The 26421-nt window shown below is 34.0% G+C and overlaps 1 protein-coding gene across 6 annotated transcripts in view; it reads right to left on the minus strand.

Annotated features, from left to right (window-relative positions):
• TBC1D5 (TBC1 domain family member 5) overlaps window positions 1-26421 on the minus strand; it is a 554967-nt gene that overhangs the window by 341423 nt on the left and 187123 nt on the right. For 5 of the 6 annotated variants that reach the window (XM_004773530.3, XM_004773529.3, XM_004773531.3 and 2 more), the window contains one exon: window positions 7056-7187. In XM_004773530.3, the coding sequence (XP_004773587.1) occupies window positions 7056-7152 (97 nt within the window). In that variant the 5' untranslated portion in view covers window positions 7153-7187. Of the gene's footprint in view, window positions 1-7055; window positions 7188-22296; window positions 22420-26421 lie in introns of those variants that run through there. The other variant, XM_004773528.3, reaches the window with a different exon arrangement.

Here is a 26421-nt window from a genome sequence, read left to right on the forward strand (position 1 = left end):
GGAATATTGATAATGGAGGAGGCTATACCTGTGCTGGAGCAGGGGTATATGGGAAATGTCTCCTTTTTCTTAATTTTGCTGTGCACCTAAAACTGCTCTAAAAGAATTAAGCCTTTAAGGTGTGCCTGGGTGGCTCAGTCACCAAGTGTCCACCTTCGGCTGAGGTCATGATTCCAGGATCTTGGGATTAAGTCCCGCATCGGCTCCCTACTCAGCAGGAAACCTGTTTCTCACTTTCCTACTTTCCCTGCTTGTGCTCCCTCTCTTGCTATCTCTCTCTCTCTCTCTGTTAAATAAATAAATAAAATCTTTTTAAAAAATTAAGCTTTTAAGATTAAGTTAAAAAAAAAAAACATCAGGCCAACCCTATCTAAATTAATGTAGATCCAAATTCTTAACACAGAATTAGGGAAGGTATTTAGTTTACTGGCTACCATTTAACAATGTTCCATCAAATTAATGTATATATCAAATACTCATATACTGTTCCCATATTCCCTTCATGACTCCCATCACCATATTACTCTGAACTTCATCTGCCTGACTCCTCCATCCCTTCCAAAACTTTTTACTCTGCCTCCTTAGAACCCCCTTCCATGGTAGCAAATTTTCTTGTCTTCTCAGACCATCAAGGAATTCCTCCACCATCAACCTCCTTGTCTATGTGTACCTCTTATACTACCATAGCAAAACCCTTGCTCTTCCGTGTGACCAAATCATAGGTGCTGAATTCTACTGGACATAATCATGCAAATTTACAAGCTTGTATGCCTATAAATTATGATGTCTTATCTCAACTTGGCCCCCATGGTTATATATTCTTTATCAAATCATCCCAACTTTTGTTACTCTCCACAAATCTTCAAATGTTTCACCTTATCACTCGCCTTTTAATTATCTCACCTTATCACCTCAAATTATCTCACCTTAGCTTATCAAAAAGAGATTGAAGCATCAGTTATATTTCACTGAACTGTGTTATTGAACTGATAAGCCTGTTGTATCTAAATACCTTCTTTTCTCCTTCTCTCCTTTTACTACAATGAAAATAATCATGACCTTTGTCTACAAATCCCTCCATCATGGCTCTAGATTGCAAATTTCCAAGACTCCAAAAACATTTCTTGCACTGATTTTAAAATCTTCAAATACTACCATAACTTTTCACTCTATTCCTCATGCCAGTTTAGTACCGAGTACATCAATAGTTTATTTGAAATACATAGAGTACTCAAGACTATGGATTCCTGAGATTACAAAAAGCACTGTGTTTGTCGATAGTTACAATGTCTCCATCCTGTACAGATTTCTATTTGTTTAAACCTTTAGCTAACCTTGGGCACTTTTGTTTTCACCTTAATACCTTGGCTTGACTCCACACTCTTAGTTTTCCTTCTATTTCTCTAGATACTCTGTCTCCTTTATAGTATCCTTCTCTGCTACAAGGTCTTTATTTATTTATTTATTTTTTAAGATTTCATTTATTTGTCAGAGAGAGAGAGAGCGCGCGCGCAAGCACACACAAGCAGGGGAGCAGCAGGTAGAGGGAGAAGCAGGCTTTCTGCTGAGCAAGGAGCCGGATGCAGGACTCCATCCCAGAACCCTTGGATCATGACCTAAGCTGAATGCAGATGCTTCTGACTGAGCCACACAGGCATCCCGGCTGCAAAATCTTTAAATTGGCCTTCCTAAGACTGCTTCTAGGATCTCTTCTCACACGAGGTGCTGTTACTAAGTGATCTCATTCACATTGTTTTTGCAACCATGACAAATCTTTATCTCCAGCAACAACCTGTACACTAGGTTTTAGACCCATACATCAAAATCTTTAGGACATCCGCATTTGAAAGTCATAAGGCATTTCTAGCTCACATATGAAACTGGACTTACAATCTTCTCTGCCACCCCCTGTTCCACCTGCACCACAAAAACACTCCTCACAACGCCCCTTATCTCAAAATAGGCATTTTTGGTCAACTTGGAAAACTGAATGTCACTTCACACTTCTCACCCTTATCACTTCATTATATCCAAATATTAAGTGCTGTCAACTCTATCTACTAAATATCTCTCAAATGTTTCCACTTCTCTCCATTTTTACTTCTGTACTTTCCTAGTATATGCCACTATGATTTCTATCCAAGAATACTGCAATGGCTTCTTAACTGTAGCCATAATAATCTTTCAAAAATGTAATTCTGGCAGTATGATTCCTTCACTAGACTACTTACTCTTCTTAGTATCAAGTGGCTTCATGGCCCTGATCTACAGTCTCATTTGCGGCCATAGCTCCTTTGAATGCTAGCCTCCAACCACACTGAAGAGGGCACAGCACACATACTTTTTACTCAATCACTGGCTAACAGCTACTCATCCTTCCGATTGTGGCTTAAATTGATATCCACCTTCCTTAATATACCACTACCACAAATTTAAGTTAAATTTCTCAACAACATACTACCTGAGCATACTCTTATTTAATTACTTTAGGAAAGTACTTATCATTCTTCATCTTAACTGGCCATTTACTTTTCCCGGTCCCCCAAATTCTGGCCATTAACCATTATAACTTGCATTCAGAATTATGTATATATTTTTCAATATTTTATTTCCAGCACCCAAAACAATGCCTGGTACATAGAAGGCACTCAAATATTTATGAGTGATGAGAAATTTTAGAAGTGCTACAAACTTAAAAAGAGCCTATACCCCTATAGGTTATTGATTGCACAATGTTCATATGCACAATAAACAGTATTTCTATAAATTTCATTAGTAAGTTATAGAAATAAAAAAAAATTAAGAACAGTATCTTTGTAGATTTTACACTAGGAACTACATATATGAAACATGTATTTTAAATATAGCCATTCTTAACCTATTCTCCCATATTATGGCCACGAATATCTTATAGAAGTAATCATTTATTTCCTTAGCTTTCCCTTGCTAAGTAATTTTTGCTATGGGATAGTAAGGATATCATAGCTTGACCTTTATTTGCCAGAAAATTCTCTCCTGTTGGTTCTTATGGAAATTCTGATTTGGGTCATAATGAAAGAAAACATGGAAAAAGTGAATTTTAAAGAGGGATTTCAAAGAAGGGACAGGTCAATGAGACCAAAAGAGGAGAGGAGATTGTATTAACTTTGGAAGCCCTGAAAGAATAAAAATTAAAGTACTAAAATAATCAGAGGCTAAAACAGACTTCATACATTACAACTTAGGACAGAAAGGAAAAAAGGTAGATGGAAAAAAGATGAAGGAATTACTCATTAATGTTAAGTGAAGGAATTCAGACTGGTAAAACATAATTCAATCATCTGTTAGTTATTAATTCAGTGGTGTCCGTGGGCAAAGAGACACACAAATAGACACACACATAATACTTATACCTTAGACAAAGAGACAAACAAACAAAGAAACAAATTAAATGCAGAATTACACTTAAGGATGACTGCTGTGAAGTAATCTAGAATAATGTCAGAGAATAATGGCATGTGGAAGGTCGACAGTTTAGAACTGGCTTATTAGCACATCTGACCATGTCCAGTCAAGCAAGACAGTGGTGGACATCATGGTCAAGAGTCTGGATTTTATTATTAGTGCAATGGAAACCACTGAAAAGTTTTAAGCCAGGAGAGAAAGATTTTCTTTTTCCTTCCTTAAAAGTAAGATGACTTAGACAGCATCCTATACTTTTGTCAGATATCTTTCCAAAACAAATTCATCTTTTACTCAAATCTAAACTCAACTCTGCTATATGGAAAACAATATCAAAGATCATAATAGGATAGCATCATTCTACTACATCAACTTCGGTGAACTATTTTAATTAATACCAATTTATTCACCAATAAAGCCAGGCACTCCCTTCTAGTCCTAAAACTCTATGATATTACAACAGAAAGAAAGGAAGATTAAGGACAAAAACAAAATTACAAGAGTCAAAAATGGAGCAGGCAGGATATTCTGAATGTCTTGGATTTTTTTAAAATAGGTTACTAAATATTTTATTCCTGAAGACAGACAGAAAGCTTTGAAACAGATATTATATAAAAAGCATTACATTAAGTAATTATCTGAACACTAAAAAAGCTGTAAGAAGGCATATAAAATTGAAGCTAAAAAACTCTGGCAATATGTAACAAAGTGCTATTCTCAAAAAAGACTTAATAGAGGAAAATGTTCTTTTCCTACAATGAATAATCATAAATAGTTGAACAAACATTTTGGGTTTTTTTTTATGGTTTCAACTGAATCACAGGTAACCTACCAATTTCTAATTAATACCCTTTGATCAAAAACCTTGGAATTTAAACTAGTAAACTATGTATATGAGCAAATAGGGCACAAAGAAATATGTCATGATTTCTATGCTATTCTCCATTTAAAAAAGGAATTCAAGCAGTTAAAAGTTTGATTCACATGGGAAATTCTGCACACATATATTCAGTTTCTTTTCTCTGTTCTCACCGACCTTCCAACACCATTCATGCAAATAAACCAGTAAGAAGCAGTTTTCCCTTATAATTCCTGTGATGTGGCTATTTTTGCTAATGCTTTCCAGAATACTCAGAATCATTTGACTCAATAACGTACAGTTTGTTTATAAATGTTAAAATTCAGTTTTGAGAAATTGAAGACCTATTTATTAATGGAAACTAAAACATGAATAACAAAACTAAAAAACTTAACTTCTACAAAGGGAAATCACTGATTAAGTCCAGTGTTTGACTACTTACAAAATGAGTCATCTATTTGCCATAAATTCCTTGGTGGGAAAAAATGTGTAAAAGGCTTCCAATATGTGGAGAACCCCATGAAATGCATATATTAAAATAAACAAACACTAGAAAGGTGATGATTCCTCAAATAAATATGACAACCCTTTTAAAATGCAACACATGTTTTTCTGCTAAAAGGAAATCTATGAAGATGAAATAGAGGCTTCATATAAAATATTTACATATACAATGCACAAAACCCACTATGGTTAGTAACCTTCATGGCTTTCAAGAACTAGTTATTTACATATCATTCTTTCTGCATGTGCGTGTGCGAATGTGTGTTTTGTATATATTTTTAACAGTTGACAGCTGTTTTAGAGCATACAGAGATGCCAAGCTGAATGAGGGTCTTGATTACTTCAAGATTAGCTATCTAAAGTTTCTATTCATTTTAAGTGTTGTTAGTTGGAAGAGTCATTAGTCACTTCCTTGTCTCATAGAACATCAGCATACATTTACATTGTTAATGAACATTTGGGGTAAATGAATTAATGGCACTTTTAAACATCAATTCAGTCCTAATAACTTTGTATGTCATAGAAATGTTAGGCTAGAATATAAACGAAAAGCCTTTTCAGTAAAGGTAACTACTCATTCCTGCAAACAGTAAAGGATAAAATTAATTTAAAATGTTTTTAACCAGTTAAAATAAAAAAATAGAACCTCAGTATTTAATGAACGATACCAGAGAAAAATATGCACTTAAAAACAACAACAAAAACAAAAAGAAAAAACAAACCTGTATTCTAAACTAAGCACATAAATCAGAAAATTTTGGTGAAATTATTTTATATACTTCTAACAAAAATGTATTTACTTTTAAAATAGGGACTTACAGAAGAGCTTGTGAAATAATTTGACTTTTTTATTAGTGCTTCTTATAGATATTACATTTTTTAAAAAAATCACCAGGAGATGTAGTATTCTTACTGCCGAGATTTTTAAGATGCTGAAGCTAAAATGAGACACATTAACATTTCTTATATTATCAAAACCTTGAACAGTCTTTTTGAGACCTCCTCAATAAACACACAAATAAAAAGTAAAATCACAAAAATAAGTTGTAGGGCAAATTATAGTATTATAAAAATTTTTATTTATTTGAGATAAAGCATGCAGGCGTGCATACCCAAGAGAGCACATAAGCAGGGGGAGTGGCCAGCAGAGGGAGAAGCAGGCTCCCCACTGAGCAGGGAGCTGGAGACAGGGCTCAACTCTAGGACCCTAAGATCATGACTTAAGCCAAAAGCAGACACTTAACTGACTGAGCCACCCAGGTGCCCCCAAATTATACTATTTTCATTGAAAACAACAATGGCATTTGTATGATGTAGAAGGGATTAAAGATGCACAGAAACCATAAACACACTCCATAAAGTCAAGCTTTGTGCACTAAAGAAATAATCAGTTTAACGAATCAATCATTTTTTTTAAATTTCCAAAACGCAATAGTAGACTTTTATACCAATATAGAAAAAAAAAAATTGTATTTGAAGTAAACAAAATATATGTGAATCACTAACTGTAATTTTTTAAAACAGACCTCATAATCCTGATGTATATATTTTATGAGCAAAAAATTACAAGTAGCAACCTAAGTCAATGAATCAACTAAAAATAAAGATAAGGCTTTAAGAATTTGCACAAACTGACCGCTTCCTTTTTCAAGACACTCTATTATTACCAATATGGAGAAAACAAAATAGAGCTCTGAAACATACACATTTGATAAATTTTTATAAGGCATGTGCTGAATGCAGTTTACCTCCTAACAGTCTCTTTTACTCTTTCAACAATTTCAGTGAATAGATCTTTAAAAGTAAGACACAAATTTCAATTCGTTTAAAAGAGAGAGAGAGAGAAGAGAGAATGAGGCAAGTCTATTATCCCAGAATAACATCAACTTACTTTTAAAGGCAAAAAATCGCTAAGAAATGAACACCAGAAGCTCAGACTTCTTTAAAAGATGCTTGACAAAGGCCATTTGTATTTCAAAATCCCTATGCCGAACTAACTTTAAGTTCATAACTTTTTTTAAAAGAATGACAGTGCATTAAACATTTGGCTAATGCTTCTGTCTATAATTGGAAGTTGACGTTTTGTGGTATTCATTAGTGTCAGAGTGCTCTCTACCTATTCAGGGAAGTGTGCTTCAAGATGCCCTGTTCAGCTTCATGTAAGGAATTACATAGAGAAGGCAGGCAGAGCTAACTAGAGACTCTGCTATGTTTTCCAGTAACCACAGATTGTATCTGATACAAAACTCACCTCCAGTCTTGTTTGAGTAATTCGACAAGGGATCGATGCCCACTTCTTGTTCTTCTGGCTGCAGAGGGTGTCTTGTTTCAGATAAGGAATGATACATTTTGAGAACTGGACAATGTGGCCAAAAGTGACTACCTGGGATATTTAAAGAGAGAGAGAGAGGGAGAGAGAGAAATTATATTTTTTCTTTTTGCTATGACTAGGAATAAGTACAAGATTGAAATGATTAAACGAGCATTACAGACATTAACAAGTTTTCCATAGGCTTCAGGGACTGTTACAACACATTGGCAGTCATATGTAAAGAAGCAAAAAGTGGCACAAAATTTCCATTTCAGCAAATTCTCCCTGAATTTGAACTTCACTGGTAACCTTTACCTCAATGTTCAATCACATGTATTTTCAATAAACTTCTGCATAAAAAGTTGAATTGTAAGTTAAATTACTGTCCCATATGTAACATCGTTTTGTTTCAATGCCAAAACAATACCCATTTACAACAGAAAATTTCAAAATACAGAAAATATAGCAAACTAAAATCATTTATAATTGTGTTAGCTAAAAACAGTAGCCCTGTTAACATTTCATGTTATTACACTATCTTTCCTGTTTTTGTTACGGCATTTAAAATATGTATTTTTAAAAGTGATCTAACATACTAAGTATTCTGATTATATAAGTTATGGTGGGTATCTTCCATCCCATAAAAAAAGACTATCTTATCACTGAAAATGGACCCCTAGTATTCCATTAAATAGCTATAACAATTTATATAACCAATTCCTTACTAGTAAACAGAATGCTTTCAGTTATTCAGCACTATACAGAGTTTCACAATGACTATGTTTTAGTGATATCTCTATGCCAATCTATGATTTTTTTTAACATAAATTTTTATGTCACTGCTGGACCAAAATAAGTATTTAAAAAAATAAGACTCTATGATAAGTTTAGCAAATTATGCTCTAGAAAGATCTGTATATAGAACAATTCAGACCCCTGGACTCTCATTAACAATCAGAATGGGTAATTCATTTTATCAACCAGTGTGATAGTCAAATTTTATATTGCATTTGCTTGATAACTAGTGAGATTCTGAAGATGCATATGTTTTCTCTGACATTTATTTATTATCTTTTGTGGATGGAATTTATTATTATGATTGTCTTCATAATTTGTAAGCATGCTTTAAATACTAAGAATATTAAACCTTTGTCATGTGATACAAATACTTTTCTCAGAGTGTGTCTGTCTTCAAATAACATGGTATTTTTGTGACATAAGTAACTTTTTCATTTCTGTGCACCCAAATATATCTATATCTCCTTTACGGCTTCTACTTCTAGTATTATTAATGCTTACAAAGGCAAGATTATATGAATAACCACATACTTTTTTATGCATTTTGAAAGCTTTCCTCCTAGGGTCTGATTTCTATAAATGATTCCATTTAAACAAAGATGTTTTTAATTAATTACTATAGAACTTTCAAGCTATACTACTCATAAATTTTCTGTCTATAAGGTATATATAATCTTCCCAAATCAGAATCTTTAAAAAAAAAACAAAACAAAACAAAACTGGTCTCACTAATTTTCATCCAAACTAATGTAACACATGAAATTTCAAGTTTTAAGAGAAGGGAGAGACATGATATAGAAAGAGTAAATGAGGAATAATAAGTTGGAAAAGCAAGCCCAACCAAAATAAGTATATAATTTTATAACATACAGGATATTTACAGAGAAAAGTTTCCAGAGAAGCCCATGAATATACAAATCCTTGACCAGCTTCTTCCAAACACAGCATACTCCTCTATGCTGCTTAGTTTCTCCCTAAAACTCTCACTTCATAAAATACTCCTGTACATTTTCTGAGTTTTACCAGAACTTTGCAACTCTCAGTCAGATGGTAAAAAATCCTTTCCATTTCAGGCTGTGGCTAAAACAAAAGCAAAAGGGTAGGCAAAACTAATATTACAGAAAGCGGAAAACTCTCATTGCCAACCTACAGGGAGAATTTCTAAAGCCATAAATCAAGTCCTAAAGCCATAAATCTAGACAGCCATCCATTATGTGCTTCTTATGTGTGCGAACATTTAGCACTTAAAATACTGAAGAATTCTAGGGAATATAATCTTGTAGAGGGCAGCAAAAAGTAAATGTTCAATTATATATATTAGAAAGCAGAATCTGATCAATTTTGCTGATTAAGCAAGATTAAAGCAGATTAAGAAATAAAGTCCTCTGCTGTGGAGTAGTAAGGACTACCAAACTCAAATTCCTAACAGGGCCAAGCAAAAAGCACTATTAATCAAAATGAACATCGACTGAGAAATGAATAGAAGTCAAAACCACTGTAAATGCTTCATGTATATTCATCATTTCATCCTCCCAACAGTCCTACTGACATACCTGCCTCATTGTTTTCATTTTACCAAAGAGAAAACTGAGGTACAAAGAGATTAACTCATTTGTCTACAGTCACACCAGTAGTAAATGTTGAAGTCAGAATTTGAACCTATCTTGTCTAGCTCTAGAGCTCACATTGTTTTTTTTTTTTTAAAGATTTTATTTATTTATTTGAGAGAGTGAGAGAGCATAAGAGAGGAGGCCAGAGGGAGAAACATACTCCCCACGGAGCTCAGAACCTGATGTGGGACTCGATCCCAGGACTCCGGAATCAAGACTTGAGCCAAAAGCAGTTGCTTAACCAGCTGAGCCACCCAGGTGCCCCTCGAGTTCACATTCTTTACTCCAGCACTATATCTGGCTCTCAGTAAGTCAATGAGACAAACAGACAAGGTATAAAACAAAGCGGTACAAGAGGTTGGGGTCTGTGAATGACTGAAAACACCCTTGACTCTACTTTAGCTTACTCAAGACAAGCTAGAAAACCATTATTTTATGTGAAATCTCTTTAAAGTATGGGCAAATAATTGGAATTAAAAAAAAAAAAACTGTGGAATAGATTAAACACATGTCAACATTGTATTTTGCCTATGGACAACTACTTTAATGTTAAAATTCATATTCTCATACATTTTGTTATACTTTTGAAAATACAAGAGAAGATGTTTGAAAATGCATTCTAAGTTAACTGCCAGATTTCCATAAAATGTCTTTAATATCCTAGACATGTTTTCATATCACTACCTTAAGTTTTTAATTTTTATAGTACACTTCCACTGTTACAGACTTCACATATCAAAAATACACAAATAAGGGAATTTTATATACCTTGAACTTTATGAGAGATAAACAAGTAATTACCAAACTGATACCAAAGTATATGTTTAAAAAGAACATTAAAAACAAACACCTTTCTAGCTAAAATAAGATAGTCTAGAACATGATGATGTTCATATATTCATTCAAGATGTTCAAAGATACCTAAGGTCTTTTGACTCCTTAGAAAAAGTTAGGTTCAAGAAAGTCACTCACTGGGACGCCTGGGTGGCTCAGTTGGTTAAGCAGCTGCCTTCGGCTCGGGTCATGATCCCAGCGTCCTGGGATCAAGTCCCACATTGGGCTCCTTGCTCGGCAGGGAGCCTGCTTCTCCCTCTGCCTCTGCCTGCCATTCTGTCTGCCTGTGCTCTCTCTCTTCCCCTCTCTCTCTCTGATAAATAAATAAAATTTAAAAAAAAAAAAAGGTTCTTAAAAAAATAAATAAATAAATAAAATCCAAGACTAATCTTAAGGACAATTATATTGGCTTTACAAATCTGGTTCTTGCAATATTAAATCTTAGGATACAGGTGATCTGCCTGAAAGAAGGGAAGTCTTGTGAAAACAGTTAATATTTAATGAGAGGATAATAGTTCAGCACTAAAGCTTAGATGACAGTTTTAAAGTATATTTGATAAAATATCAAAACAATATTATTTTCTTTGTCAAGTGAAGCAATACAAGCAGTCTCAAGTGCAAGATCTCAAATTCTTAGGCATCATACAGATAAAAGACATTTTTTTCCCTTTTAAAATGGTATCATATCAACAAAGCCTCTGGAAAAATAATTTATTCCCTCTGAATCTGAAGTTCTATGTATTTCAATGTGCATTCTTTCACAGCTTCTAATACATAGGCAGAGAATTAGCATTCTGAATTGTGTCTTCTAGGACATCCATATTCAGAAAAGCTCATATAAGCATACTTCATTCATTTAAATTCTTGACTGATGGTAAACTTAAAAGTCAAACACTGAAATGACAGAGTAATATTACTTTACATAAAGATATCTCCTATAAGAAAAACGCATCAAAGAGCTTAAATGAACTCTTTCCAGAGCACGGTTATGAAAGGGGGAGAGGATAGAGCATGAGTATCTGTCTCAGATAGTATGCATTTACCATGATGGGTATATAACCTAAAACATGACATCTTGGCTATAAAAGCAACAAACTTTGATAGAAGCTATATTTTCAAAATTAAGAGAGAGAGTAACTGAACATTATCTATAGAATTTCCTATTAAAAAAAAAAAAACTCTTCTATTCAAAACATGTTGGCAGCTAGAGGTAAATTTGATGTTTGGGAATAATGATGTTCTAAAGTCCCCATAAGAAGAGAAGGAGGTAGGAAAGGAGGAAAGAAGAAAAAACGAAAGAAAAAGAGAAGAAGGAAAACAAAGAAAGAGACAGAATAAAGTTCTATTTTTATTTCTGGCCAATCTTTAATGCAAGAGGGTTACTTTGGACTTTAAATAAGTTAATTAAGTATTAAAATCAATCATCTGAAAGTCTTAATATTTAATATTGGTTAGATTGTGTATCAAAGTAGTTTTATTATTTATTTACTCAAAACCTTTCCAGAATACTTCATCTGACAACAGGGGGTCTGTTTCTCATAAGATAAATGCATTTGCAATGCCAAATAAATTATATATAAAAGCATTTGTCTTAATACATGTCATTCAGTATTAAATATCACTCATTGGTAAAATCTTGAAAACCTAATTCACTTTTACCAACCACACAATTGTACCATCTAAGTGTTGCCAATTAAACAGGTATAGGAATACATAAGGGTCTACCATCCTAAGAACAATGAAGACTTATTTCTTATAGTTTCCAGGCTATCAGAACAAGATGTTTAGAGGAAACAATCTACTACAGAAATAAACTAGATTCATAAACAATATATATAATCAGAAATAAACAAATATATGAAATGTTCACAGGTGGGCTTAAATATTTTATTTTACAAAATAAGAATATATTTGGCCTTTCAAATATTTAAATGCTATACAATAATAGAAACTAGCAGTTGTGACTATATAAAAGGAGAGAAAATTGAGCATTATAAAAAGTTAAAGTGGTCTAACAAAAAGCTCTCCACAGTGTATTCTTATTTGGTTTCAGAGTTCTCTAGAACAGATGCTCAAGATGCAAAGACTGGGAATGTAGCTTAGCCTAGTGACCAAACCTTTTGTTGTTATACAGCCATACCAAAACACTTCCAATTGTTACTGTCCCTATTTTATATAGAGAACACCTCTAGCCTTTAAACTATTCAGTCAGGTTTTCATAAAATCAAGGTAACTATAACAATTAGGAGTTCAAGAAGAATGAGCAATATTTGAATAGAGAAAATCTTTTTGAAATGTCAGCCTTGAACATCAAAATTATACAGAATGATGAGGAAGCAGGCTTATATTGCATATAAATATGAGAGCATATTAGGCTGCATTTAATTACCAGTTCAAACAACAACCTGATCTAACCTCTGACAAGTAAAATAAATGTTCTGAATAATTTAACTAAAGTAAACATTTGCTGTTAATGCTAGCTAATTATAGTAAGAGCTGGAAAGAGGGGAAAAGAGATGACGAAGAGAAGGGAAGAAAAAGGGAGATGATTTTATTTTAAATTAATACTGAGATCTGCACTCTTCATTGAAACATGATTATTTTCAATGAACTTAACTCACATAAAAGGGCAAACTTAGTCAAACACAGTTGCTTTATAAATACTCAGATAAAGAAACAATATGGCTGATTAGAGATTTTATTCTTTCATTGGTAAAAATCACAAGACTACCACAAGATAGGAAAATTATGTACAGATAAATTAAGGTACATCCACCCCTCTGCACCCAAGGAGCTAAAAGTTTAGTGAGGAAAGAGCCCAGGAAATAAGTGGCCAGACTTAGCATTAGCTAATTAGCTGAAATGATTAATTGAAATAAAGTAAAACTATGGATGCCCAGTTAAATTTGAATTTCAAAAAAACAATAGTAGTATCTGTAACATACTTATACTACAAAATTATCCATAATTTATCTGAAATTCAAATTTGATTGTGCATCCTGTACTTTATCTAACAAGCCTATCAGTAGATAAATGAGAATGAGCATCTATGGGAAAACATGTGGTATTCTCATTACAGAAGTCCCAGGATTAAATGAGATGAAACTCTAAGAGTAAGATCCCCAAAAAACTAACCCAAAAGCAGGAGAGAGCTGTTTTTCTAGAGCTTCTATCTAGTTATCACTAATTAGTAACCACTGACGGGAAAGACCAAGATATACACCATTCAAATGACCTGGCCCCGCAGCAACTTGTCTTTTAATTTCCCTAAGTAACTGCAAAGAAATATAATAATGTAGAAATGAACAAACCAACTTCTTAATGGAAATCATCACCTACCAAATGCAGAAAATGAAACAACCCAACAAAAATCTAAGTACTGCTGGGGACCTTGCTGAATGGAGATAGAGTACATGACTATTCTTACAGTGAGATTATCTTTACCACTAAGGAACACAGATGCATTTACAAAACAGAAAACAAAAAAAAAAAAAACAAAGAAAACTGAACTTTGTTAACTTGTTGAGACCACTCTTACTTAAATATGTAACGGATTCACTCTCATATTGTAAATAAAATGTTAATAAATATTCATGATACTGCATAAAGATCTGGGGTATGGTAAGCTCTGAGTGTGACCTTAAATTAAAAAAAAATAATGCATAATGTGAAGACATTTTATACTCCATATGAAAAACTCCAATTTAATTGATTAGTAACTTCAAAAATGACTAGCTTATTTGCTCATGGTAAGTAGTAGCTTCTATATACTTGGGCATAAGAAACAAGAAGCCTCAGTATGAATGTAAAAATGTTTCGGTTATAAGAGAAGGTCATCATTATTTATAGAGACAAGAAAAGCTGCAACTCTCCAACTTGAAGACATATATATAGATTTTTCTATAATTGATAACAGAAAATGACAGTCACTTAAAATAGTAACTTACTGTAAAATAATGAATTTGAGCTTCACTGGAAAGTGATAGGACTTGAGAGATTCTCTGAGTCTTTGCTAGCCACATTGACTGTAATAGTCCCATCTTTACCTAAGAGACTTGTGTACGGATAACTTTTCTCTGTATGTTTTCTAACACCAAAACCACTTAGATGTCCATGTTAAAAAAAAAAAAAAGATATATATGTATAGCTTAAAAGGGTAAGTATTATGGGCCTTATGAGACCATAACTGTCTACATTTCACTTACAAGAGAGTAAGTTTCAAGCACTACTAAAATCAAAGATAAAGAAAAAAGGATTAGGTATAAAAAACAGAAGATGATACACTGTTCACATGATATCCTGATGACACAAAGCATAAGGATTCTATGGCTACTACTGAAGAATTTTTCAAGCCATCAATGCATACTGAAAAACCAGAAAAACTCCGTAAATGCCATGTAGAACAAGTGAAGACCTGAAAGGGTTGATGAAAAAGTGCAATTAACAAAACAGTAAGAATACAAATAGTAATGTGGATGTACACAGGGACAACAGAAAGACTACACAAACCCTATTCCAACTGCCAGAGTCTTTTACTACAAAAGTGATACATACTTCTTCCTGTGTATATACTTTAGCAAGAAGAAAGTAGCACGCTCACTCGAAAATTTCAGTGAATATCACAATAAGTGTTTAAAAGATTAGTACATTAAATTAGATATAAAGACTTCTCACCACACTGATATAAATGAAAACACTGCATGATTTCTAAAATTTTGATAATGTATGCCTAAACCTCAGCAAACACTTTAAAGGTAGATTACAAACTCATGCTACCCTTTACCCATTTACAAAACAATGACACAGTCACTGGGAATCACAAGGTGCTATTTAGGGGCGCCTGGATGGCTCAGTGGGTTAAGCCTCTGCCTTTGGCTTAGGTCATGATCTCAGGCTCCTGGGATCTAGTCCTGCATCAGGCTCTCAGCTCGGCAGGGAGCCTGTTTCCTCTCTCTCTGTCTGCCTCTCTGCCTACTTGTGATCTCTGTCAAATAAATAAATACAATCTTTAAAAACAACAACAACAACAACAACAACAACACAAGGTGCTATTTATATATTCAGTTAAATAAATAGAGATGTAAAGCTCTGAAAACTGTTTAGGGCCTGGAAATTTTATCTTAATTTCTAATGGAACCAAACAGGATCAAGCACTTCAAGTGACACTATCATAAAATAATTTTTTCCTAAAGAGGCTTTTGAATTTCCCCCAAAGTCCAAATATAATCACTTTCACTTAAGTACATTTTTACAAAATCTTCCTTAGCCAAAAAAAAAAAAAAAACTTTTAACTTTAAAAACCATAAATACGTAATATTTTAAATATCTAGGATTTTAAATCCTAGAAAAATCAAGTAAAAGATTAAGATAGCTAGTTATTTTTAATATCGTAGGAAGACTTTGTCCAAGTAGTATGAAACTCTAGTTTTTACTAAGTATTTTTAAAAGTCCACTTGTTATTTAAGTATGATAAGTGACTAAAAGTGGTCAAAGCAGTAAACTTACATAATTATACAAATACATTGGTATGACCTTTTCTCTTTGTCATATTTGAGAAACTAGTATTTTGCCTCCTAGTATGATATGAATTATTTTTATATGTCACACACTCTCCTGGAACACCAGGATTATTCTCTACAAAATCATTCTAACTATTTACTGACGGAAGAGTGTTAACACCCAAAATATATGAAAAGTAATCTGTATTTTTCAGTTACTACCAGAATTGACATAGTGACTGAAATTCTTGATATACTTCTTTAAGCCATCTCATTTCAAAAATTATTTGAGTATCCTGTGGATGTCTGTGCAAAACAGTAGTTGTGAGCCCATAGGCAAGCCACATATGTGTATCTATAGTTAAATAAGCAACCAAATATAAAAGTGGACCATGAAAGAATTTTCAAGAGAATCATATTAACACAAAACTAAATTTTAAGATATCATACCTTAACATCTAATGCAATCTTATTTTGATGAATTTAGTAATTTTAACCTAGAAGTAAAATTGCTAGATCAAATTGTTTCCCTATCTTCAACAAAATATTGCCAAACTACTACCCAAAGTACCATATACCACTTTATGTGTTGGTATGGAACAGTTTCTATTTCTCTACATCCCTGCTAGCTCTTAGTATCATGAGCCTCTTTCCCCCCGCCCCGCAATCTGAGTGGTATAAAGTGGTATCTCATTGTGGTTTTAATTAGCATCTCCCTGACTACTAATTTTTTTTAAGATTTTATTTATTTATTTGACAGAGAGAGAGAGACAGCAAGAGAGGGAATATAAGCAAGGGGAGTGGGAGAGGGAGAAGCTGGCTTCCTGCTGAGCAGGGAGCCCAATGTGGGGCTCGATCCCAGGACTCTGGGATCATGACCTGAGCCAAAGGCAGTTGCTTAACAACTGAGCCACCCAGGTGCCCCTCCCTGACTATTTCTTGATTAAAAATCCTTTCATCTGTTCTATTATTCAGAATTCTCCAAAGAAACAAACCAATAGAAGAAAAAGTAGCAGTAAGAGAGAAGAATAGAAGAAAAAGTAGCAGAAAGAGAAAGACAGAGTTTTGTTTTGTTTTTTATAAGGAACTGGTTCGCATAATTACAGACCTGGCAAATTCAATCTGCAAAGTTAATGGGAAGGCAGGCTGGAGATCCAGGAAGAGCCAATGCTCTATTTCAAAGGCCATCAGATAGGAGAAGCCAATGATATGGCCTGAAGGCCATCAGAAGGAGAGGCTGTAGATTAAGTCCAAGTCAGTCTGCTGTCTAATTCTTTTGGCTAGGGGTAAGGTCAGCCTTTTGTTCTATTCAGGCATTCAACCGATTAGATGAGGCCCACCCACATTAAGAGGGCCAATCTACTTCTGCCCATTTAAATACTAATTTCATCCAAAACACCCTCACAAAACCACCTACTATAATGTCTGACCAAATATCTAGGAACCCTCTGTGACCCATTCAAGTTGACCCATAAAATTAAACATTCATATCTACTTACTAGCCATTTGGGTCTCCTTTTCTAAGTGCTGCCTGTTCATGTCTTTTGCCCAATTTTCAAGTATGTGGTCTTTTGCTTAATAATGTATAGGATTTAAAAAAATAAATCATGGATAACACAGTAATTTTAATACAGTATTAAAAATCGGAAGTATAGTATAAATTAAATGATCATTCATGTATACTTTAAATGGTCCCCATATGGCAAATAATGTTGCAGCATGCATTCAGAAAAGAATGATTTAAAGAAAACCAAATTTTCCTTTGTAAATATAGTACAATGAACAATAGGTTATGTTCCTGAAGAAAACAGAAATAAAGAATGATTATGATAATTTGTTCTATGCATTCTCTTTGCTCAGAGGTGTGCAGTACTGATAATTACTAATATTTTACTGAATGCTTAGTAAATGCCAGCCAGACACTGTGCTTTATGCTATTATCCCATTCAATCTCCTCAGCATCTTATCAGAAAGGCATCATTATCATCCCTATATTATATCTGTGGCTACTGAAACTAGCAGGTTAAGGATTTCAGCCCAATGGCACAACTAAATGGCTGGAAAATGAATGTCGACCTCTTTAAAAATTCATTTTAAGACATCCCTACTGGCTTCCCACTATGTATATTAGTTCTAAGAAAGGAACTCCAGGGAATAAAGAATGAGGAAAGACAACATCCTTGCTATCTTAACACAGAATCTGACAGGAGGCAGAATATAGAAAACTATATATACCATGTAATGCAGGACAGATTCCCATAGCAAAGGAGATGTATTAGAAGAGTTCTAACTCTGAGACATCAAGGGATAATCATGATTCCATAATGCCTGCTTACATATAAATACATCTACAGGTTCTCAAAACCTTTCATGATCTACCCACATCTATCTTTCTAATCTTTTCCTTCATACCCTTTCATTCTTTAAAGACACCCAATGTTCTCCCATCTCTATTTATTCGAGCAACTAGTCTCGGTCAAGAAAACCTATCATGTCCATTCCTCTCTCTCTAAAATACTTCTTTAAAACAAAACAAAACAAAACAAAACAAAACAACCACTCTTCTATTCTCATGATCTGGCAAATAACAGTAAATATTATTGACCAAGTATCTATCAGACCCGATCCCACTAATCACTTCCCAAAGTTATCTCAGTGGCTCCTTTCTCTCGGAAATGTTCCCTAACTCTATTTCATTCTGCCAGTTAAATGAGCAAATTCAGAAACTAGATCATATAAAATTCAATCCCGTATTTCTACTTCTAATAAGGAAAAAGTGAACAAAACAGGTTTTCTGTCTTCCAAGGGATTCAAAAGGCAAGAACAGCCGAAGGAAGAAAAGCACCCTCTCGGATAATGCACTAGCATCACACTTCTTTCAACTACCGTGCTTTACTATTCCTGCAAAAGGAAATTTCCATAATCTACTTTTGTTGACACCAGTGATAGAGTCACATTTTCTAGGCTCAAATTGAGGAAATGCCTTTATTAACTCTCTGACCTTAGGTAAGCTGGATAAACTTTGTCTCTCAGTTTCCTCAAAGTAAAATGAGAAATATCTATTTCACAGGTTTTGTGAAGATTAAACAAACAAACCTAAGAACTCATAAAAATACTGGGCACATACATAGTAAGCACTCAATAATACTAGGTATTATTTTTATTACTATCACCATCACACTGCTCTGATGGTGAAGTTTACACAATTAGGTTATTAGAATGAGAGCAAAGACAGAAGGGTACTTATAGTTCAAAAACACAAAACCTTCAAATATCCCCTAAGATTTGTCCTCTACCTTATACACTGCAATTAGATTTCACATAATATTTTCTCAATTTGTTTATTGAGAAAGGAAAGAAGGAAGCAGAAATTGGAGAAAGCAGGGACTGCACAAGTGTAACATACATTCAACTTAGAAAATATGTGTTGAATCCTCCCGTTTGCCAGCAACCAGTCATTTAGAAGTGATCAAGACAGTCCAAGTCTCTGTCTTCAGAAAATTTACATTCTAGGGGAAGGCAAACAATAAACTAAGCGTAAAAAAAAACCAAATTTACATGTCAAGTAGTGGTATATATTATGAAGAAATGTAAAGAGGATAAGGGGACAGAGAATGGTGGGGCATGATGGAGAGCTTATTTGAGAACTGGGAGCTTATTTGTCAACGTGTAGTCTTGAGAGGCCCTGAAAAGGTAGTGGCATTTGAATAAAGTGAGGGAACAAGCCACCAGATTATCTGGGGGCAGAGCTTGCTGGGAACAGGAATTGCAGAGACCCTAAAATGGGAAATAGGTAGGAGTTTTGGAGGGACAAAGAAAAAGGGGGTGTGAATGGAGAGAAATGGAGGTGGGGGCAGCAGGGGACAGGCTCTTTATGTCCTTTTAGGCCATGAAAAGACTCTGGTTTATACTTTGAATGACATGGAAAAGCATGGGAGGGGTTGGGCATGGGAGTGTGAGATGGTATGATAGAGACCACATTACATGTCTCAAGTGAGGAAAAACACTTGACCACCTGGGTCATCCACTCAAGACCTTCTTCAGAAAAGAGGCTTTCCTCAGAAAGTTAAGAATAAAAGATCAGTACTAGAAGTAATATCAAGACTATGGTACACTAGAAGGAGGAAGATAAAGCAAAAAGGAGCAGTATAGAAAAAGTATAGCAAAGGATGGAAAACCAAGTCACACAAAAGGGCATCTAGACAGACACTAGATGTCCTCGGGACGCTTCCAGTATTTTTGGAGAAATGAAATACCTACAATCAATCAAAATCAACCAATCAAATTAGAGAGCCATGTAAGAAAATATAACACTAAATGTAATTTGATTTTATTTTGTATGAATTCAATGTCTTCAGTTGTTTCTGGGTAAATGACAGCTACTGACTACTGAAGGTCATGAGCTCCTAGCCCAGTGTCTGTATATCAAGTCCTAATAAGAGACAATGGTAGGGGATGATGAACGTGTGAATGAGCTGGGAAAAGAAAACATTGGCCCAACTCACACAATCTCTGCTTTGTGAGGCACAAAGCCAAAACAAAATCTAAGTCTCTTTTTTCACTGATTAAAAATATGGACCTTCCTCAAAACTGTTACAGTTAGAAACTGCTAGTGGTAAGACAGCATCAGATAAATTTATTAATACAATCAGTATAGAATAGATTTTGTGAGTTGTCTGGTATGTCCACAGGCCTTTAGTAGTTATCAGCCCTCTCAGCTATGGATGTGAATTACAACAGAATATAAGTTTAGTCAGCTCTAACAAGTCTTCTGGATTTTGGTTTTATGTAGTATATGCTTCCATCATTGTACTTTTGTTTCTCGAACAATTTATAAAGCAGACAAATCTGTAAATCTAGAAACTCAGTGTCTGTCTACAGATCTAGATATATCACACACTCTTCCATTTTATCTCATAGTGAGATAAAATGATACTTCTTAAAATATAAGGTGATATCACCTCTTACCTAAGTAGCCAAGATCAACAACAACCATAGTTCCTGAAATGTGTGGTGAGGTTTTCTACAGCAATGGCAAAGAGAAGTAGACAGGAGAATTAGTGTACATAAATTCCTCCCTAAAGAAATGTCAAATGACCCCCTAATTCCAGAACTAGTACAACTGAACAAATTAAATAACTTACATTTAGAAATTTTCCATCCTTCAAGATATAAAAGCATTATTTCTAACACATTAGGGGAAGAAAATGAATCGCAGATTCAAAAATCTGAAACTACTAAAAAAAATACCCATATTCTCTTTATTAGTAGAAAACCAGTCTGAAACATAAAAAGATGCCTCTTGGGATGTCAAGCATGTCTCCTATTTCAATCTTATTAAACGTATATGGATATAGGTCAATGGATAAGGCAAATTTAAACTAGAACAGAAAATCTGATTCAGTTCAAATTAACATCTTCTTTTACCTATTCCTTCTGGCAGTACTTGGAAAATCTGTAGCAACAAACTATCACTTCATTATCTTCCCACAAGATACTGGTTTTCTCTAACACTTCACAATGCCTCTGAGATAGCATATCTGACATAACACCTCCACTTCTCTCCAGAATTTAACAAGATAAAGACAAGACAGTAAGAGAGTAGACAATGTTGGTGTTACAAATGCAAGAATCCCACATGCCATGAACCTTCAAATTAAATATGCACCTTAAACCATTTTAACTGTTTTTCCATAAAGGTATCTGATATGTTCTGCGTTCCTGTTTCCCTTTAAAGTATTTAAAACATTGCAGGGCCATTCATTAGTGTTAACTGATGGCAATCATTAACTAATGGTAGGAGGACTTGTCCCATTTAAACTAAAATATGACTGAAACACTGTATGGTGATTCAAAGGACCCAGGATGGTTGTTTTAATGATGTTTCTTTAATTAAATAAAGCTGAGTTATCATATGTGGTCTTTTAATGCTATTCCTTTTTTTTTTTCTTTCCTTTTTAACCTAGATAGGATCCCTCAAAGAGAAAGTAAAATGGTAAGCTCTCAATTCATCTAACTACTAAATATCAAACTTCCCTGATTATGTAAAAATATAAAGTTTAAACTTTGTTCTGTGATACTATTAAAATGTAGATGTCATTGATTAGTTTCACCTACTTTGTAGTAATACCTGGAACACAAGTGTGATGACCTACATTCGAGAAAACAGACAGGATTTTCAGGGCTGTACCACAAATGAAATCTACAGATAGGAAAGTTCACCTATTTCCCATCAAATCCCTTCTCTAAGCCATCTCCCAAAGGGTTTACCCCAGTGCTTTTCAGCATCTGTGTGCTTCAGTACAAGCATTCAGAGGGCAGGAATCAGGCCCAGACAATGTGCTCTCATGGCCCCTAACACAGCTCCATATGCACGTGATGTTTATTAAACCAAGCTGAAAGGCATTTGACAATACAATTACTGAAAAATTCAATGCTCACCCAGCATGTGAAATCTTGTGCCTTGTACCTTCTGATTTCAGCAATGCCATGTGTGCTGTGATAGTTAAGGACCTGTCAATGTTTCCATTATAAACTCTGGTTTTCAGAGGTTTGTATCTTGGCCTATAAAAATAGATTCCGGTCTGTAACTTGGCATGGAAAGCACTGGTATCAGCCCAAGAGAACATTTTTTGTTCCAAAGATTAAAATAAAAATCTGTTTAGTAGTTTTAAGTTAAGAGAGTGTTAAAAAGGGGGAAGGGGAGGGTGGGTGGAGTATAGAATGTTTTTAAAAACACACAAAAAAACCAATGTTCTATGTCTCACTACTGCTTCATTTTAAATTTTGAAATGATTAACACAATATAAACCAATGATACCGCGTAAATGAAAAACCTAAAAAGAGTTTTAATTAAAAACATTATGGCGGTTACAAAAAAAAAATCATAAATTTTTAAACAACTACATATGTAGTATCTCAAATAATCCCCACATTTAAAGATTGTCCAAGTACTCACTGACAGTAAACCAAAACTATTTCAAAGACATGTTTTTTCCAGATATGTAAAAATTACTTTTTAATGAATCACTAAATGTAGATTTACTTCAGATTAGTGGAGACAATCTTCAATCCTATCTTCAATTTATGTATCAAGAAGTTTCTAAAATATATTATAACTTAATGTAAGAAACTCTGAAGTAATCTTTATATAGTTTGTTCAAGATACTACTTTAAGTTTTGTTGTTTCTTTTTAGCTTAACATAGATGTTTTCTTCAAAAATATAAAACTAGTATATAATTCTGGTGTACCTTCAAATAAACACATTTTGAAAGAGTAATTTGTATCTACTAAAGGGGGTATAAACTGGTGTAATCTCCTTGGAGGATGATTTGGAAATAGCTATCAAAATTATGATATACTCTTTAACCTTGTAATTACATTCTTAGGAAATTATACTACAAATATACCTGCACATATGAAATAATATAGATATAACTTTTATATATGCATGTGAATTTTTAGTGTGAATCTTCTAAAAAAAATTCTGTACTCCACTCACAAGAATATTTCTCACAGAATTTTTAAAATAATAAACAGTTGAAACAAACCTAAATGTCCATCAACTGGGCACTTGTTAAATGAGTTATATTGTATAGGCATACAATGGTATTACCAAACAGCTATTTAAAAAGAGGAAAGAAGAAAAAGACAAAAGAATAACACATTAATACAGAAAGTCTAAGTTACAATGATAACTGAAAATAGCAAGGTCCTATGTTACCACCTGTAGAGGCAGAAAAAAGAGTGAAGAAGAATATATACAAACATATATATACATGTATGCTTACACAGAGAGAGATAGAGAGAATATATATATGCAGAGAAAGAGAGAAAGAGCTTTATCTCTTTGTGTTTACATGCATAAAACATTTCTAGAAAGATACACAATAAACCAACAATAAAAATTAATGGTTTCCCATAAAAATAATGTAATAACTTTGGGTACCATTCCTAATCAAAGTCTCAGTAGCAGATAATATAACCAAAAGAATACTAGAAAGAAAAATACATACAACTCTAAGCTTCTATAATTACTGAAAACAATAAAATTAGGTACTGTACAGTGTACTTATATTCACACAATATATAAGTGGTTCTTAAATGCTGGTATATACAGAATCACTTGAAGATCTTATTAAAATACAGATTTTGGACTCCACCCTTAGAATTTCTGAGCCACAGGTCTGGAACAGAGCCTAAGAATTTGCTTTTTTTTAAAGAGTCCCCAGGTAAGGCTGCATTGCTGATCCAGAGACCACACTTGGAGAACATATGCTCTAGATAAATGATTACCTGTTCATAAATTGTACATAAAAACCCACTTACTATAACATTATAAATGTAATTTCATTATTACCCATAATACTTAGATAATGCTTATTTTCCTAAAATTTAAGAAGTCTGAGTAATAGGGGTAGATAATGCTTTAAATTATTCTAAACAAGGTAAAATAAAGTGGAAGAGAAGACAAGGAAGTTAGTTCTATTGTACTTTGTACAGCTTCCCATCTCCTCCTTCTGCCACTAGATGGAAACCAGTACAATGGTTAGCTGTCAAACAGCAGATATAAACTGAAAAACAGTAAAACTGAGGTGAAACTTATGTTACATGGTATTAATTAGGAAGGGACATATAGCTGGGCATCCCATACAGACATTAACTGTACAATGACCATCTGTACTTTTCAACAGATTGTATATGTCATCAGCCAGTGACCTATCAACCATATCAACTTCAAAGAGACTCGTCACTGGTTGAATTATGATGCCCCAATATTCTTAAGTTTAAATCCTAACCCCCAGTACCTCAGAGTATGACCTTATTTGGAGACAGAGCCTTAAGGAAGAAATGAAGTGGAAGTGATGTCATGAAGGTGGGCCCTCACACACTGTGACTGTTTTCTTATTTATAAGGGGTAACACAAGCAGTCATTTAGACACCCAGAGGGAAGATGATTTGAAGACGCAGGGAGAAGACAGCCATCTACAAGCCAAAGACAGGGGCCTAATGCGATCCTTCCTCTGCAGCCTGCAGAAAGAACTCAACTTGCCAACACCCTGACCTCAGCCTTTTCACCTCTAAAAGAGTGAGACAATACATTTCTGTTATTTCTGCCACTAAGTTCATGATACTTTGCTATGACAATCCTAGCAAATCAAGACAGGAGCTTTCTCTTGTATTTACTTTCTTCCCTTTAAAAGGTTGAATGACTACTATAAGCAATGTAATGTGTCAAGTGCTGAGACCACAAAATTGAATAATTAGCCTTCAAGGAGCTTACAGTCTAATAGTTCATTACTTACAGCATATTCATTTAGCCATTAATAAGATTTCAGCCATTTTCCTCAAGATTTTGGTGCTTGATCAATGGATCATCAACAAAAAGTAAAAGACACCAACACTGTCAATTCTACTTCACTTCTACTGCCACCATTCCAATTAGAGCGTTCCTGCTGCCTAGTCCTCAGTGTAAACTTTTCCGACTGGTCTCTTCCCCTCTCTCTCCAACCTATCACATGCATGCATTCCTGGCAGCCCCCTTCCTGAGAGCACCCTTCATGTAAATTTCCTCATTAAAGTGTTTCAATAAATAAGGAACATTCACTTTTTCCCAATTCAAGTTACAGTCAGTCAATATTTCCCAATAGATGTACATAACTTCAAACAAATTACTTAAAACCACTGATGTAGTTTGCACCTTGAAAACTGAAATGTCTTTAAGAGAAGCAATTATTTATAATGAACAGGAGTAGCATTACCATAAAGTATTTAATACACCTATATGTAACTATACCCCCTTAAATAACTCTAAGTCCAGCACAGGACTAATGACCTTATTTATTAAGTAGTAAGGGTACAAACTGAAAGCTGTTCTTCATCTGTGAATGCCTCATAAATACCCATAACTATCACAGAAATCCTAGCTCTAGATTCCAAAACTTGTATATAACGTTCTCATGGGCAGCTTATTATCTTACACAACTTCATTCTATATTGCACTTACAAATATGGCCTCAATTACAAATGAAAACTTTAACTTTGAATTTCTTGCCATTTCATTATCAAATGTCTCAACTACTGAATTAACATTTTTATAGAGTTACCCCATTTGTTTTATTTTGATAAAACTAACTATTCAAATCCCAGGGGGGAAAAATTGTTAGCACTAAATTTTCTCTAGAATTTCTCATCCATTTCTTCCTCAACAGAGTTCCATTATGTGATTTAGGAAGCCAACTAGGCTGCTGATATTCCTCCATTACCTTATAAGTAAATAAATTTTACACCTACAAAAATTATTAGAAAAATTGCAAAATAATATTTCTTGGCCTCTTTATACACAATATTCTAGTGTCGCTATTTCTTTTAGGTCCCAGAGAGAACATCTCTTATTAGTCCTACAATTAAATGATTCAGCAACCAGCCACACTATCTTTGCCTTTTAACAGTTCCAATCAGTAGCAGATCTAGGTGTAATCAACAGCAGCAGGGGGCTTTAGGAAGCAAAACAAAACAAAAACAGTAGGAATCTTTACTAGAATACAGTAATTGATACAAGGGAA

Source organism: Mustela putorius, unplaced genomic scaffold (genome assembly GCF_011764305.1).
Source record: "Mustela putorius furo isolate JIRA1106 unplaced genomic scaffold, ASM1176430v1.1 tig00003834_pilon_pilon_pilon, whole genome shotgun sequence".
NCBI classification, from domain to species: domain Eukaryota; kingdom Metazoa; phylum Chordata; class Mammalia; order Carnivora; family Mustelidae; genus Mustela; species Mustela putorius.